Here is a 15640-nt window from a genome sequence, read left to right on the forward strand (position 1 = left end):
AAAAGAATATATTACCCTTGGGCTGTAATGAGTATAACAATTAAGGTACAGTTAGGGGAGCATAATCACTAAGTGACATGGAATAAAAGGTTAGATCTTACTCAGTAGAGGAACTGGTAAAGATACCTCAGCAGAGCCAATGTTTGGGAAGCAAATCTGGACATGAAGTGAGAGAAAACAAGACAAACTAGAACCCCTGAGCAAACTGGAACATAACCACACTGAGGTTTCCTTCCCTGTGGCACTCTGCTTCAAAGATTTCTCAATAGTATGTTTAAGTAAAAAATTTCATTTTATCATAAATCTGAAGTGGACTCAAAAGCATAGCCCACCCCAATGAAGGTATCATCCCTGCAACCTACTTACTTACTCTTTCAAAGTGTATATTAGAAACTATAACTTTAAATTATCTTAAATCAAAAGCTGATTAATATAAATAATAACCAGGATAAAATATCTAGGTTACCTGAAGAAGTATCTACTTAATAAAAGATTACACAATTCTCTTACTGACTTCTTCACATACTCTGAGGAAGAATGCCAGAAGGCTGTATACCTAGATCCTGTTATCATAGTTGCTGAAACTCCTTCATTTTATTGCATTATAGCATCATGTCCTCAATTTTTGTCATATGGCTATTACAAGAAACAGCTATATGATATCACTTTCTCATTTGCTATATAATATTTTGGATATTGTATTTTCTGTTTTTTCTGTTCAATAAATATATATATATATAAAGGGAACCAATGTATATAAAGTATCTGATACAGCATCTAGCACTGTGAATATACATATATAAAATATTCTTCCTCTAACCATATTACCAAAATGTCCTTGCTAGTGGGCTGAAAACAAGCAAAATATAATCTAGGGGCATTTGAAGCAACCAGTTTTAGAGTAGAAGCAAACACTAGGTCCTCTAGATTTCTTATATGAATTGCTTTCTTTGTCTTACCCAATTTTCTTATTTATAAGATGAGCATTACGTTGCAGAGAAAACTGTGGAAAATGCCATCTAAATTGACAGCACAATGTTGATTTGATCCCTGCCGCAAATATGGGAGTTTAAAAAAATTTCTTTCCATAAAATTTATTTCTCCCTTCTGTTAGATGAAGCCAGTGTTGCTAGTTTAGTCTTAAAATCATGTCTTACTATATGTATGTGTTTCATTATAAAGAGAAGGAAAAGTATGAGATATATAACAATTATTTTACTATAAAATGAATTGAGTATGGTGACTTTTATAAATTTCTTAAGTTTTACTTTTATTCCATATTCTCTTTGAAAAATATTTCTACTAAGAAAAAAAAAATTACTTGATCAAGAACACCCCGCCAATAAGCATTTCTTTGTCACAAAAGATTTGTAAACCTTCCCTGATTTCTCTAGCATCCAGATATCAACAGTTTTTATCAGACGGAAGTGTCAGGATAAGGAGCGGCCCTAATTCTGCTTTGCACCTATTAGAAACTTTCTGCCTCTGTCTCAAATGCAAAATCCATGTCAATTGTACACATCAATCAGATATTCAAAAATAGCTGAACCTAATATGGGTGGTCATAGGTTATTTCCATGTATGGTGGAGCTTAAACATAAACTGCTTTTCAAAGACTAATTCAGCATTTAGTGTTAAAACTGACATGAATTACAGTTATTTATAATTTCTAGGGCAACACTAATTAGATTTACACTGATGAATAACCATTTTTTTTCATTCATTTTTCAATGAGGATCACATGAAGGTAGTACTCTCTGAAACACCTAGGAGCATCTGATTTAAAGCCCGGATCATGCAGACGAAGAAATTGAGGTCAAGAGTAATTCAGTGATTTGACCACAGTCATAGATAGAGCTAGAATAAAGTCTGGATTATAGATAAGTCAGGTCTCCTGATTCCTACCACAGTATTGCTCCACTGATACTGTGCATTCCATTCTTAATGATAAATAAGCATTCTGAATGTAATACTGTAGCTGGTGTGTTGAGAATAAAGGTGAAGGGCCAGGGGCAAGTATGGAAAGTGGGGAGACAAGATAGAATCAGGACAATTCAAGTGAGAAATAAGCATGCCTTAGCTCTGGCTGCTAAAGTAGAAGTGATGAGAATGGATTAGACTCTGGATATGTTTTTAAGGTAAGTGGACAAGATGTCCTGACAGATTGCATATGAGATGCTGTAACTCATAACCCATACATCAGTGTCCCACACCCATATGTGTTCAGTAACTACTTGAGTCATCCTTTGAAACTAATTGGTTCATCCTTTGAACTGATCATTTTATGTTGGGTACTATACTAGGAAATAAGTATAGAGTGGTGACCAAAGCAGATGGTTTATGCCTTCACAAAACTACTATAGTAGATATAAGCCATATTATGAGAAAGTGAACCAAGTAGTTTAAAGGCATTGCTTAGCAATCAGGAGTGTATTTGTGTGAAAAAAAAATACATAATGATTGGTCAGCTCCAAGAGATTTCTCCTATGTAAAGAATTAGTGGAAAGACAGGCTTGCCTTATTTGAATCCATTATTTCCTTATTAGTATTGACATAGAGCTTTTTAATTCCATTGCATTGAGTTCACATTGCTAATAGGCTTAGAATAAAATGTGATTCCAGTCCCATCCTTGTCTCCTTTGGCTAAGTGTTGTGACCTTTATGTACCTTAATTTCTATCTCATTTGCAGAATTAAGATGTTGACATGAACCTTCTTATCATACAGATATTATAAATGGTTGCCAAAAAGAAATCCTGCAAATCTTTTTTCACCCACAAAGTATATAACTTTCTAATTAAAATAAAGTTGATAAAGTATGTATGAAAAATAGATTGATAAGATGGTACTGGTTTAAATTATTTCCATTTATATAAAAAAGTATTATCCTTACTGATAACTTTCTGTTTTGTAGAATCCTTTCCACATAGCAATGTACTTGCATCACATGTCATATGAGGTTTTCATAAATGGATGTCTCATGTCAGAAGCATTTTTTTCTTCTCTTTCACATTGTTACTATGACTACAAAATAACTTGGGAAGAAATACTGTTTGTAGAGTTAGAGAAAAGACTTTAGGGTTGACAGACCACCTAAGAGGCCCCTACTTGTAAGATCCTGAGCAAGTTCTTCATGCATTCTCTCAGTTTTCTTTCCCTTAAAATAAGGTTAATGATCACCACTTTATAGATTTGTTGTAAGGATTGAAATTAATAACTTACATAGTGCCTGTTACACATAATAAACCCTCAGAAAATGATAATCATGATGACCCTCAAGTATGACAGTTCCTGTTTTCCAAGAGTAGTAATTTCTGTTAGCCTTTCCAAATGTTCACCAATTAGCCACTTTCCCCTTCTTCCTACTTTGCCACTGCATAGGAAATGATTCACATGAGATCATGCAAAAAAAGTTCAGTTACCTCTTTCCTTCAATGGTTGATAAGCCTGTTGTCTGCCTAACCTGTTTGACTGACCTTCTATCAGTTTTTCCCAATTACTGGCTTTTTATTGTTATCTGACTCATAATTGATTAGTTTATATTTTAAGAGCATGCTTATTTTCAAGTTAGTATGGAGCCATTTTCATTCAGTAAAACTTCAGGTTAACTTTACTGACAGAATACAGAGCTACCTCATGAATATGCAGTGCCACTTCCCTCACCCCTCTCTGCACTAGCTTTTTGTTTCATGTAGCAAATGGGCAAGGCCACCACCACAGTAGCAAACTTGTTAAGTTCTAGGCTATTTTTATTGCCAATGAAAGAATTCTTGACTTAATATTTAGTCCCATTGTCATTTCATCCTACTTGCTTATATTTATACTTTTTTCTGCTGACATAAATAATTAGGCAGTTAGATTAAACATTTTTCCTTGTAAAATGTTTAAAATCTTGGGGCTGGGGTTATGGCTCCACAGTAGAGTGCTGGCCTCGCACTTGCAAGGCCCAGGGTTCGATCCTCAGCACCACATATAAATAAATAAAATAAAGTTATAAAAAAATTTAAAATCTCAAAGGATTGTGTTTGTTTACTTAAAAATTAAATATGTGGAAGCAGCTGTCATTTGTCCTGAATGTTTCAAGTTGCTAAGCACCTTTTTTTCCTTATGGAGAAGAAATAAACTATTGGTTGGACCCGTCACTGAAGAAATATTGGAACTTTGCAGAAAATTACAGTAAGAGAAAGTTGCTATTTTGCAACAAGAGAGTATTTTGATTGCAAATTTTTCCATAAGTGCAGCAATTTGCAACTTGAGAAGAATTTAATAGTAGCTGAGCTTTCAAAATGTAACACAGAAACTGTCATTTTTCTTCTACAATTAAAATAAGTGCTTCTGAAATTTTAGGATAAGAATGACCCAAATTACCCCCCCCCATACTTCTCCATCCAAAAGATAGAGGAATGGAGTTTAAACCAGAACATCTGTGGACAAAATGAATGAAAAATGGTCTTTTCAGGCAAACGTCTGAAAAAGGGATCTTTTATAGCCAAACAGAACACCATTGCATGCATCACCATGGTTAAGAAGAGGATCAACAATACTTCCCTAATGACCCTTTATTTTAGCACATTCTATTTTTATGGATAGAATTATGATTTCAACACATCCATTCATAATTCATCATATAATTATTTGTGTAAATATCTTTTGACAAAAATTTAATGTACTTTTGCCAGCCACATCTTGAATTTAAATTTAAACTGTTATATGCACCAAGACAATCCCAGTGCAAGTAATGCTAAAGTAGATTAGATAAAAAGGAACGTTTTCTTTTGTTCCCAAATGAATGGCCTAAAGAATAGAACATTCAGTAATGTGATGTGCATGAATTACTGGAGAAAAGATACCTGGCTTTCCCTACTCCCTGCAATGACTCAGGTTACAATAACCAGCTAGTTAAGATTATATCCTTTGTTCTTTGCTAATGGTTTCTTCAGTGTTCCATCATCTAACTGGTATTAACTGAGCCCTTACTCTGTGCTAGGCCTTGTTTTAGGCCAAGGACAAAGCTGTGCACAAATAGAATTCCTTTTCTTTAATTGAATTGGCATTTAGAGGGAAGTCCAAGTAATTAGAAACATAAGTAATTTGGATAATGCTAAATGCTAAGAAGAATAATAAGGTCAGAAAAGAAAATAGGAAGTGTTGAGGGCAATGAGGATAATAATTTTATATAAAGAAGCCTACAATGAATTTACTAAAATATAAGCATTTGATAATAGTAAAAGAGTAAACTATTTCAGAGGGAATGAACAGCAAGGGTAAAGGCCCTGAGATGGGACTGTACATGGCATGATCTAGAATCATTAAGTGTGTCTTGAGAAGAAGAGCAATAGGCAAAGGAACCAGGGTACCAGATCATGTGGTACCTTCAAAATTGTTGAAAGGATATGGATGTTTACTCAGAGTGAGGTGAGAAGTCATTGGATAGTTTAATTCATATATATATATATATATATATATATATATATATATATATATATATATAAATTACATGATTCAAATCTTATTTAATAGGATCACTCTGGGTCTTAATTTGGAAGGGGAAAGAGCAGAAGCAGGGAGAACAGTGAGGAAAGAGGTTTTTCAGTATCCCAGGTAAGATAACGTGGTGGCTTAGACCAGGGTGATAATAGTAGAGGTAGTAAGTTCTAAATAAATTTTTAAGACAGTTAAAACAACTTGCTGACAAATTGGTCATGGTCTGTAAGAGAAGTAAAAGAGTTTAAAAAAAAGTAACTCCCAAGATTTTGCACTGAGCCATGGGAAAGGGAAAAAATGGAATTGCCATTAGTAAGGTAAAGAAGCTTAAGAGAAGAGCAGATTTGGTTGACAGGTGGTAAATATCATGAGATCAGCTTTGTACATATTAAATTTGTTGAGTAAGGCAGCCTATAGGCCAGCCAAGAAGTCCCAGTTGATTATATGAATTCATAAGTTGCTTAAGATCAGAGTTTGTAGATCATTCTTAAAATGTTTGAAGAACTTTTGCCCAGATACTCACTAAAATAAACAGAAAATGCTAGGACAGTATTAGAAATATTTAATGAAACATGGTTTAGGAAATAAGATAAGGAGATGCTTTCTAAGAGAATTGGCCTTCAAAACTGCTTAGTAGAAGAACCAATTTTTGGTGGCCAATAAGTATTATAAACTTTAAATTCACACACACCCACACACACACAAAAAAAAAAAACACTCCTTCACTTTCATGTACTTGTGCAAGCCCTTTCATTCATTCTACACCAAATATATAGCAATAAAACAAAGAAAACATATAGTTTGATGGTTAAAAAATATTAGATCTACTCTCTAAGGACCAGAACAAAAATGGTAAGTGATATTTGGGAACTAAAGCCATGTATCTGCTAGGTCTTAGAACAGAAAGAGGTAGTAATGGCTGGGGATTGTCTCTAATGAGTATCAGAGAACAAATGGACCTCAGCAATGTTGGGAAACATGATTGACTCACTGAGTGAAGTTAACTGGGAAGACAAGCAACAGTGTTTTCATTTGTGAGTAATGAGGTTGCATAAAGATAAATAATAACCAGGGGTAAGACTGATATAAAGCTAAGTTCCTGTGTTTGAGCAGGGAACCAAGAAAAATGTATATTTAGAACCATTGGTCAGGTATCTCCCACTTGGAGTTCAGGGATGTGACAGAAACCCATGTCATCATTTAAAAGATGAAGGCGCCCTAGGAATGGAGGCAGAAGACAACAGAATTCAGACAGGGAGCTGTGAATGCAAAAAGAAACTTCCTCCCAGGAAGAACATTGCACTCCAGCTAAAAATCCAAAAATGTCTAGTGAAAATTAATGCTTTTATAAAAAAGACAATGAACTAATGAATTAGATGATTCCATGCTAAATGCAAACATGAGAAATTCACAAAAGTTTTTAAAATAAATTTTGAAATAAAACAAAGATCAGTAAAAGTGGGTATTCAAAAAAAGCCAATACCAACTAGATAGCCTGTAAATATAAAATATTGTAAGTGAAATAAACACATTGTAGATGAGATTAACTTCAGGTGAGATAAAAATCAGAGAATTAAGAAATTGGAAGATAGTAGAATGGATTCACCTAAAAGAGATTGCAAATGTATGAAAAGGTTAAAAAAATATGAAAGACAGGTGATACATACATACAGGTGATAACATACATCTAGAGAATTAAAGAGGGCTATCAAAAAAAGACCATTCAAAGAGATAATGATTGAGAATGTCCAGAATGAAAGAAAAAAACTTTCAGTGCAACCTAATGAAGGCTATATAAGGTTAATTAAGTTAAATTATGACATATAAATATAACAGTGAAACTGCAGAATATTAGAAATAAAGAGAAAAATATTTTAAAAGCTACAGAGATTAAAGACAGATTATAACAAATGACAATAGCTACAGATGTCTTAAGAGCAACAGTAAATGCCAAAATAGTAGTATGTTCAAATTGTCAAAGAAAATTATTTCAATTCAGAATTCTGTATACAGCTAAGATGTTATTTAAAACGTAAAGGATTTTCAAACGTACAAAGAGGAAATCTCATGAATATATAATGGAGATCAATAGAGGTGAGGTAGAGGATCAAGGGGGCGGGAAGAAGAAAGTGAAAGGGAAGAACTGGGGAATTAATTGTAGCAAATTACATACACATATGAATATGTCACAACGAACCCCACTATTGTGTATAATTATAATGTACTAATAAAAACATAAAAGAAAGAAAAACTAGAAGAATTTGCCAATGACAGATTGTTGTACCAGACCTTCTAAAAGATATACTTACTTGAGCATGAACCTGGATGAAGGGTGATCTGAAACTAATACAAAAAGTAGAGAAATAAGATGCATTATGAATTTTCGTTCTCATGAGAAATATTGTATTGTCATTAATGCAAAGATTCAAGGACTCCTTTTTAGTTATTTTAGAACCTTATAATGATCAGCTTGTTATTTATTATAGTGTGTTCTTAATGCCTTGCTCTTATTAAATATTGCATAATATCCTTAGAAACTAAAATGTTTTGCACAAATTAAGTTCTGTCAATCAGAATGAATAACTCCTTCAGTTCTACTAAAAACAGTATATTATCATAAATTTGTACCTCAAGGTTTTCATAACAATGTGACTACTTATGACATGAGGAAACCTTAACTATCAGGAGCTATTTGTGTGTGTAATAATGAACAATTTCTAATATAAGTTTGTAAAGGATTATTTATAATATGAGACTGGGGGTTTTTCAAGACAACCCCATGTTTGGTAATTTGCTAGAACTCATAGGATATAACACGTATTTGTATTCACAATAAAGATTATTAGAGAGATACAGTAAGTGATATAAAGCTCAACAAGTTTTTAAAAAGAGAGAGAGAAAACCTCTGGAATCTGGAAAAATCCATGTGCAAGTTTTCGATGCTCTCCCTGTCCCATGACAGGCCACACAGAGTAAACTCTCTCCCCATCAGCCACATGATTTGTGGTGTTTCTATCCAGGGAAACCCATTAGAGACTCAACACCCAAACATTATATTGAGTTGGTCACACAGGCATCCTTTATCTGTAAACCACAAAAATTTCAGACTTTCCAGCAAGAAAGCAGGTATTCATTACCCCTATGTGGGAAACATATTCATCATTTAGGGAAGCTTCATATTAGTATAGAGAACTGTTTACCAGCCAAGTTCCCAGATGCTAGCCAAGGGCCAACCTAATACATCCTTCTAAGATAGCATCCTCAGGCCTACTGTATTAACTGTTTTCTTCCTAAATGTAAATTTTTAACGCTGTTTTCTCATTACCTTCAAAGAACTATAATTCAATTAACTTGTTCATTGTTTAAAATATCAAATCACTTGGAAAAATAAGGAAATCTCTCTTAAAATAACTCCATTGTAATATTGACAGTATTTACAAAAGATATTTAAGGCTTTATTCCATCAAATGATTAAATTTGTATTGAGTACCTAGGAGTTGCCAGGTTTCAACAATATGTATACCAGTTACACTCTGTAATCATGATCTTTATGAAAATACCATATGTTTATAGGGAAAGACAAGATAATCTTGTTAAAAAGGAAACCTGGAGAGCATAAAATGGTGTTTTATGCAGATTTTTAAGTAGACCTTCAAATTCTAAGGATAGCATACAAAATGCATAGGAGGTAGATTATATAACCCAATTCTTCCAAGCTGTCTGTTACCCATGTAGTTTCATAAAAACAAACCACCCCCATCTTTTTCATTTTTTCAAAATAATGAGCTGTAAAACTATAATGATCACTTGTGGAAACACAAAAGGAAAAATCCTAATCAGTAATTTTATAGCAAAACAATTTAGGGAAAATAACCATATGTAAATTAATTACATTAAGCACAGTAGCCTGAGTTATCATTTAAACTATTATTTTGAAACAAAGTGCACTCAAGAAAATCAACACAGAGTAATGGGTTATCTTTTATGCTTTCTTTCAAAAATTGATTATGAATTTTTATAGTCATGAATGCTACAAAGGTTGAGATTTATGTGTGTGTGTGTGTGTGTGTGTGTGTGTGTGTGTGTGTAGAGAGAGAGAGAATAGGTATACTGATTATACTCTGCAATCATGATCTTTATGAAAATACTGTTTATTTATAGAGAGATATAACAAATACCACATATATACTTATTTATATTGCTTTGATACTTGGGTGATTATTATTTCTGGGTTACATTATATATTAGAAAATTATCTGACCCTTATCTTTACATATTGTACCCATCCCTAATATTCATTAGACTTGTGTAAATCATACACAGAATGAAAAGATTATTCTTTAAATAAATACTATTTTTAATAAAGATACTAAATAACATTAATTTACAGTATAAAACCAAGATCACAAAATTTTGTATAAACAAAATTCATTTGTCCCTTATAGGTATATATTTATGAAGAAACTGTTACCTAAAATTCATTTTGAAGGACTATCTATGAATTAAAAGCATATATGCTATCTTTGTTTCCATTTGTCTAACATTATATAAATGTACTTAATCTTGTTACACCAGTAAACTATCTAGCTTAGAAGTTTGGTGATTTATAGTCATTGATCAAAAGCTAGACTAGTCACTACAGCTTTAGGTTTTTCTCCAGATACGCTAAGCTATTCAGGTATATAGCATGGAGTAAAAGATAGGTGGGAGCATAGTTCAGTGGAACCATGATAATGATGTCCCATGGAAACCAAATGAGAGGAGAGAAATATAGGCATAAAAGGGTGGTATAGTCAATTAATTAGAAAATGTAATGAATATTTTTAAATTGGTGGGATGGACTATGTAAAATATAGGTATTACAGGCAGTAGCTGGTGTGCGTTTGAGATATCAAACATGGTCATGGGGGTGGGTAGCTGAAAAATGGAGAGATAAATATTGGAAATCAGAGATGAGGATGATATCATCTACATGAAGATTTGTCACCAACTATTCTGATAGAATTAAGCATGAGAAGAAAATACTGATCTAAGAGCTATAATGTTTAGACACTAAGGAAATGGGATATTAGTGGATGAAAGTAATATTTGCTTGTCTACTTAATGAGATTTTTATGAGAATCAAATGAGATATTGTCTGAGAAAGCACAACAAATCCCTAAAAAGGTATAGAAAGAGTAAAGTAAAAAAGCCCCTAGTTTTACCAGTGTTTCATACCCTGATTTCTCTGCCTACAAAATAAAGGTAAAGATAATATCCTCTCCTACTTCCTACAAGAATTAGAAATCTAAGTGACATGATATGTATTGATTTATTTTGAGGCTTTGGGGGAAAATAAGGTACTTTCTCTGATCATTAATCATTTAGCCCTTGAGAGCTATGTAGCCTACTGGAGCTATGGATTGCATCCTGAGTATCAGATAACATTCTACCCTGTCTTTGATTTCAGACATTTCAGCAGTCCTCTCTGCAGCACAAATCAAAGAAGAAAAACAAAGGTAAGAAAAGAAAATGAAAGTTTTACCTGCTTCGTTTGTGCTGTGATTATCACAAGCACATTTAATCCATCCTTCTCTTGCCTGAGCCCAGTGTGGTTTGGAAAAGCACAGCCCCCCCCCCCCCCCCNGCTTCTCCTTCGGTTCAGTTACCAAACAAGGTACCTTTTATGGCAAATGGTCACAACAAGTTTTAAGACTGGGATTACACATTTTTTAATTAATCATGTGTCACTTCTTTGGAGGAAAAGCTATTAAAGATGTCTTTATTTTTCTATTCTAATACAATGTGAAAATGATAACTTTTAAAGTTAAATACCCAGACTTATTTTTAGAACCTGTAAATTAATCCTCTATTTTTATACCTTTTTCAAAATTTAAAGTGAATTTTCACTCACTATTATCTTTAGGTCCTATAGCAGGCAAGAGCAAAAGACGGATTTCTTGCAAGGATCTGGGTCGTGGTGACTGTGAGGGCTGGCTTTGGAAAAAGAAAGATGCAAAGAGTTATTTTTCACAGAAATGGAAGAAATATTGGTTTGTCCTCAAGGATGCATCCCTATACTGGTATATTAATGAAGAGGTAAGATAAAGCACACTTTGTTTTCTTATCCACTCTCTATCTTTAACTAAAAGTGGCAACATTTTGAAGCTTACATTTTGAAATTAAAATTGCCTTAAAGTCAGTTCAGGAATTCTGCTAGTTCTTTCTCAATACATTATCTTAAAATGATTTCATTTGGGGGTTTTGGAAGGAGAGTGCCCCAATTATTCTAATATGGAAACATATCTGAAGCACAAAGTATATTAAAATTCTATGTATCTAACTAAAATACCCAGCTGATTCAAGTAGTAGCTTAACTAAAAGGATTAAACGTGCTAATTTAATACCAAAATGTCTTGCTTTTGTTCAAAGTTTTACATTTTTTTCTGTTTCCCTATTTTTTTTGAATGGAGAAGCTCTTTAGTAATAAAATTAATATAATAAGATATTAAAAATGAACCTCTAGACTAGTTTTGAAAATCTGCACGTATTTATTTCAACAGGAATTGAGAATAGAGGGAACATATATAACACATTTAAATTGTTCTTATAATTTCCTGGAGTTTTTTAGTACAAAAGATTTATTTCCAGGGTTATCAGTGGTTTTTTAAGCAATGACTTCTGCTATCATAAAAATATACATGGTTTAATATAATATTGTTTGAATAGTCTTTTCAGATACTATTATGTTGACAATTATTAATTTGCCTTTGAAGATTATTTGTTGAAATATAATTGAACATTATCATTATGCCTGTGATTAGAGCATACTGTGTCTAAAGAACTTGGTGTTCCCCAAACAGGCTGTTATGTTATGTCAAGGTTAGGAATGTAGACTGAAGAATTACACCACCTGAGTTATTGTGCTTCAGTTTCTTTATCTCCAAAATGGGAGTAATAATGAATATCTCACTGGGCTATCATATTGATGAAATGAATCAATGAATGTAAATCCCACTTAGAACAATATCTGGCATATAAAAAGTGCTCAAGTAATATGTTACCAGTGATATTTTTCAAATTGACCTTTTATTTTTAAAATCTTGAAATAATACATTTTTCTATTTAATATAAATATCTGTACTACCTGTTAAAAGATTTGATAATTTTCTGTTCTTTTGATATTTTTGTGGCAGTTGCACAATTACCTGAAACATCACTTATTTCACTAAGTGTGTCTTATTTTAGGTAGAATAAACAAACTACAATTTTACCTACATTTTTATTTAATGAATATTTTAAATACTTTTTGCTTGCCTACCAAGTAATATCAAGATATAGTATCTCTATGTTTTTCTTCATTGTAAAATCATTTGTAGATTTGTCTGCTATGGTACTGGATTATATTCTGTCTTTCAAACTGTGGCCTCTTTTATTGAATATTAGCTATGTTTTTTCATGTTTGTTTGTTTTTGTGACACTTGGGATCAAATCCATGGTCTTATGCAAGATCTCTACACCACCTATTGAGCTATACCCTCAATCCAGTAGCTGTGTTTCAATCAACAAGTTATTGTGTTAGCCTTGTGAGATATGAGTGAATAGTTTCATAGCACACTCTGCAAGAAATGCCTTGATGTGATCTTTGTCAAATAAATATAAAAATTACTTATCATATCACAGGGAAGCAATAATTACCTCAAAATACTTAAATTATTCAAAATTTTAAATTGTTAAATGAAGGACAGCAAAGATAATGTAACATAGAAATGAAAGTTGAGAACATGATTTGAAAGCTTTGTCTTTAATCCAAGACTGGAAGTATATTCAAAGATGGAAAATGTTTCATAATTTTCTTATTTATAACACACACACACACACACACACACACTTTAATCACTGCCCATAGCATCTAATTTTTTAGTTTTGTATAGAAGTTCAAAAATCACATGCATGCACACTTACAAAGAATTGAGAATCTGTTCTTTGAGATCATGAATGCGAGTGTAATCTCACATGAACTTGATATATAAGGAGCTATGGACTGGTATCACACAAATCAAGATAAGAATTTAGGGGAGTAAAAGTCTAAAGAGCTTTGCCATGTGCAGGAAAAGAAAGACAGTGATTAAAGGGTTAGCCAAAGATAGTTTTAGCTTAGATGGAATCATTCGTATCACCCAGGATTTTGGATAATTTGTGAGTTTTGTAAATACAACATTAAAGAGAGAATGATTTTATGGATTTTATTCAATTCTACATGAAAAATGATGTTTATAAATATAATATATATCCAAAGCCAGATAATTGAAAACAAGTTGGCCTATTTCATTTGCACACCAAAAATAATACACAACACAAATGTTATATAATGATGTTTTCATCATTATATAACATTTTTATTAATTCAGATTTGTTAAGAGAATCTTTGGACAGAAGAGAAATTGAATCAGTATGCATCTCTATATTTTATATGTTAGAATTAAAACTTTAAGAAAAAATGTGTATTGCAAATGTGAACTCCAGTTGTTTTGTATGTTATAAAAGTATATACACTCTGACCGGAAATTCTCTTTTTTGGAGGGGGGGGGTGCTGGGGATTCACCCAGGGCCTTGCACATAATAAGCAAGTGTTTCACCACTGAGCTATACCCCAAACCCCAGAAAATTTCTTAATAGACATGTTGCACATTGAGAATTAAATAATTTTCTATCCTTATTATAATATAAAGAGAATTTTTAGTTAAGTTTTGTGCATATTTTAACCTTAGTATTCTAAATGTTTTTTTTTAATTAGTTTTCTTTTTTTTTAAAGAGAGAGAGAGAGAGAGAGAATTTTTTAATATTTATTTTTCAGTTTTCGGCGGACACAACATCTTTGTATGTGGTGCTGAGGATCGAACCCGGGCCGCACGCATGCCAGGCGAGCGCGCTACCGCTTGAGCCACATCCCCAGCCCCAGTATTCTAAATGCTCAAAATATACCTTAAATTTATAGGATATAACAGATGAGTTTTCTATAGTAATTCTAAGTTTTCTACAGTAATGCTTAGAGAATGTCACTGAATTATAATCTCAAATGTCAAATTTAAGGAATTGAATGAATAATTTTGTTAGTATAGATACTTAAGGCATAGTTATGCAGTATTATTAGCCTCAAACCTTTTTGTGTAACAGCCTAAACAAGAATCTTGCTTCTTTAGGATGAAAAAGCAGAAGGATTCATCAGTCTGCCTGAATTTAAAATTGATAGAGCCAGTGAATGTCGCAAGAAATAGTAAGTGGATTTTATTTTGGGAGAGGGAGAGAAGGGAAATTTTTTTTTAAATTTCCAGCTTTTAAATTATAGGTTGCTCATCTAATGCTTTCACATTGAGGTAATAAGAAAGCAGTTTTGTGGGAAGAAAATTGATTTTCTTACTGACTTCTGTCATCATGGTAGAAGCATATATATATATATATATATATATATATATATATATATGAACTCAGATTAGATGTTGAGGTAATTTTACTCATAAAAAATATTTGGTTTGAACTTATTTCCCAATTTTTAATAAAATAAATATACCTTGTTTCTTTTTGCAGTGCATTCAAAGCCTGTCATCCTAAAATCAAAAGCTTTTATTTTGCTGCTGAACATCTTGATGATATGAACAGGTAAAGTATTACTTAAATTTCAAAGTAGTTATAAAGTCATTTAGCCCTAGAGTCCTAGGTTTTTCTACAGTAATGCTTAGAGAATATCACCGAAGTTTCTAGGTTAATTAGTTTAAAATAAAATGGACCCAGATAGAATTCATTATGCCCATACCTAATTTTAAAGAATAGTACTTACCTATAACATCATAATGTAAGCCTAAAATATATATAAAATTTATTTTTTACATAATAATAATACATAAAGAATTGCATTTAAACAGTAAGACTCTAGCTGGGAATGTAGATTAGTGGTAGAGCACTTGCCTAGCATGTGCAAAGTCCTGGGTTCCATCCCCTGCACAGCAAAAGAAAAAAAAATGAATGATTATTCATTGATTATTTGTCAAGTTTACCAAAGGCATGCTAGAATCCACATATACACCATAGAAATTCCACCACAAGAAAAACAGATTTTTTAAAGTTCATATTAAGAATGTCTTAAAATTTATTCATAGATGGCCCAAAATTACACAAAA

General features: G+C 32.4%; 1 protein-coding gene across 8 annotated transcripts in view; it reads left to right on the forward strand.

Annotated features, from left to right (window-relative positions):
- Nucleotides 1–15640, forward strand: part of Cnksr2 (connector enhancer of kinase suppressor of Ras 2) — a 241034-nt gene that overhangs the window by 172410 nt on the left and 52984 nt on the right. For all 8 annotated transcript variants that reach the window (XM_048796450.1, XM_048796451.1, XM_048796452.1 and 5 more), the window contains 4 exons: nucleotides 10933–10981; nucleotides 11389–11561; nucleotides 14666–14739; nucleotides 15051–15122. In XM_048796450.1, the coding sequence (XP_048652407.1) occupies nucleotides 10933–10981; nucleotides 11389–11561; nucleotides 14666–14739; nucleotides 15051–15122 (368 nt within the window). The remainder of the gene's footprint in view (nucleotides 1–10932; nucleotides 10982–11388; nucleotides 11562–14665; nucleotides 14740–15050; nucleotides 15123–15640) is intronic.

This window comes from Marmota marmota, unplaced genomic scaffold (assembly GCF_001458135.2).
Source record: "Marmota marmota marmota unplaced genomic scaffold, marMar, whole genome shotgun sequence".
Classification (NCBI taxonomy): Eukaryota; Metazoa; Chordata; class Mammalia; order Rodentia; family Sciuridae; genus Marmota; species Marmota marmota.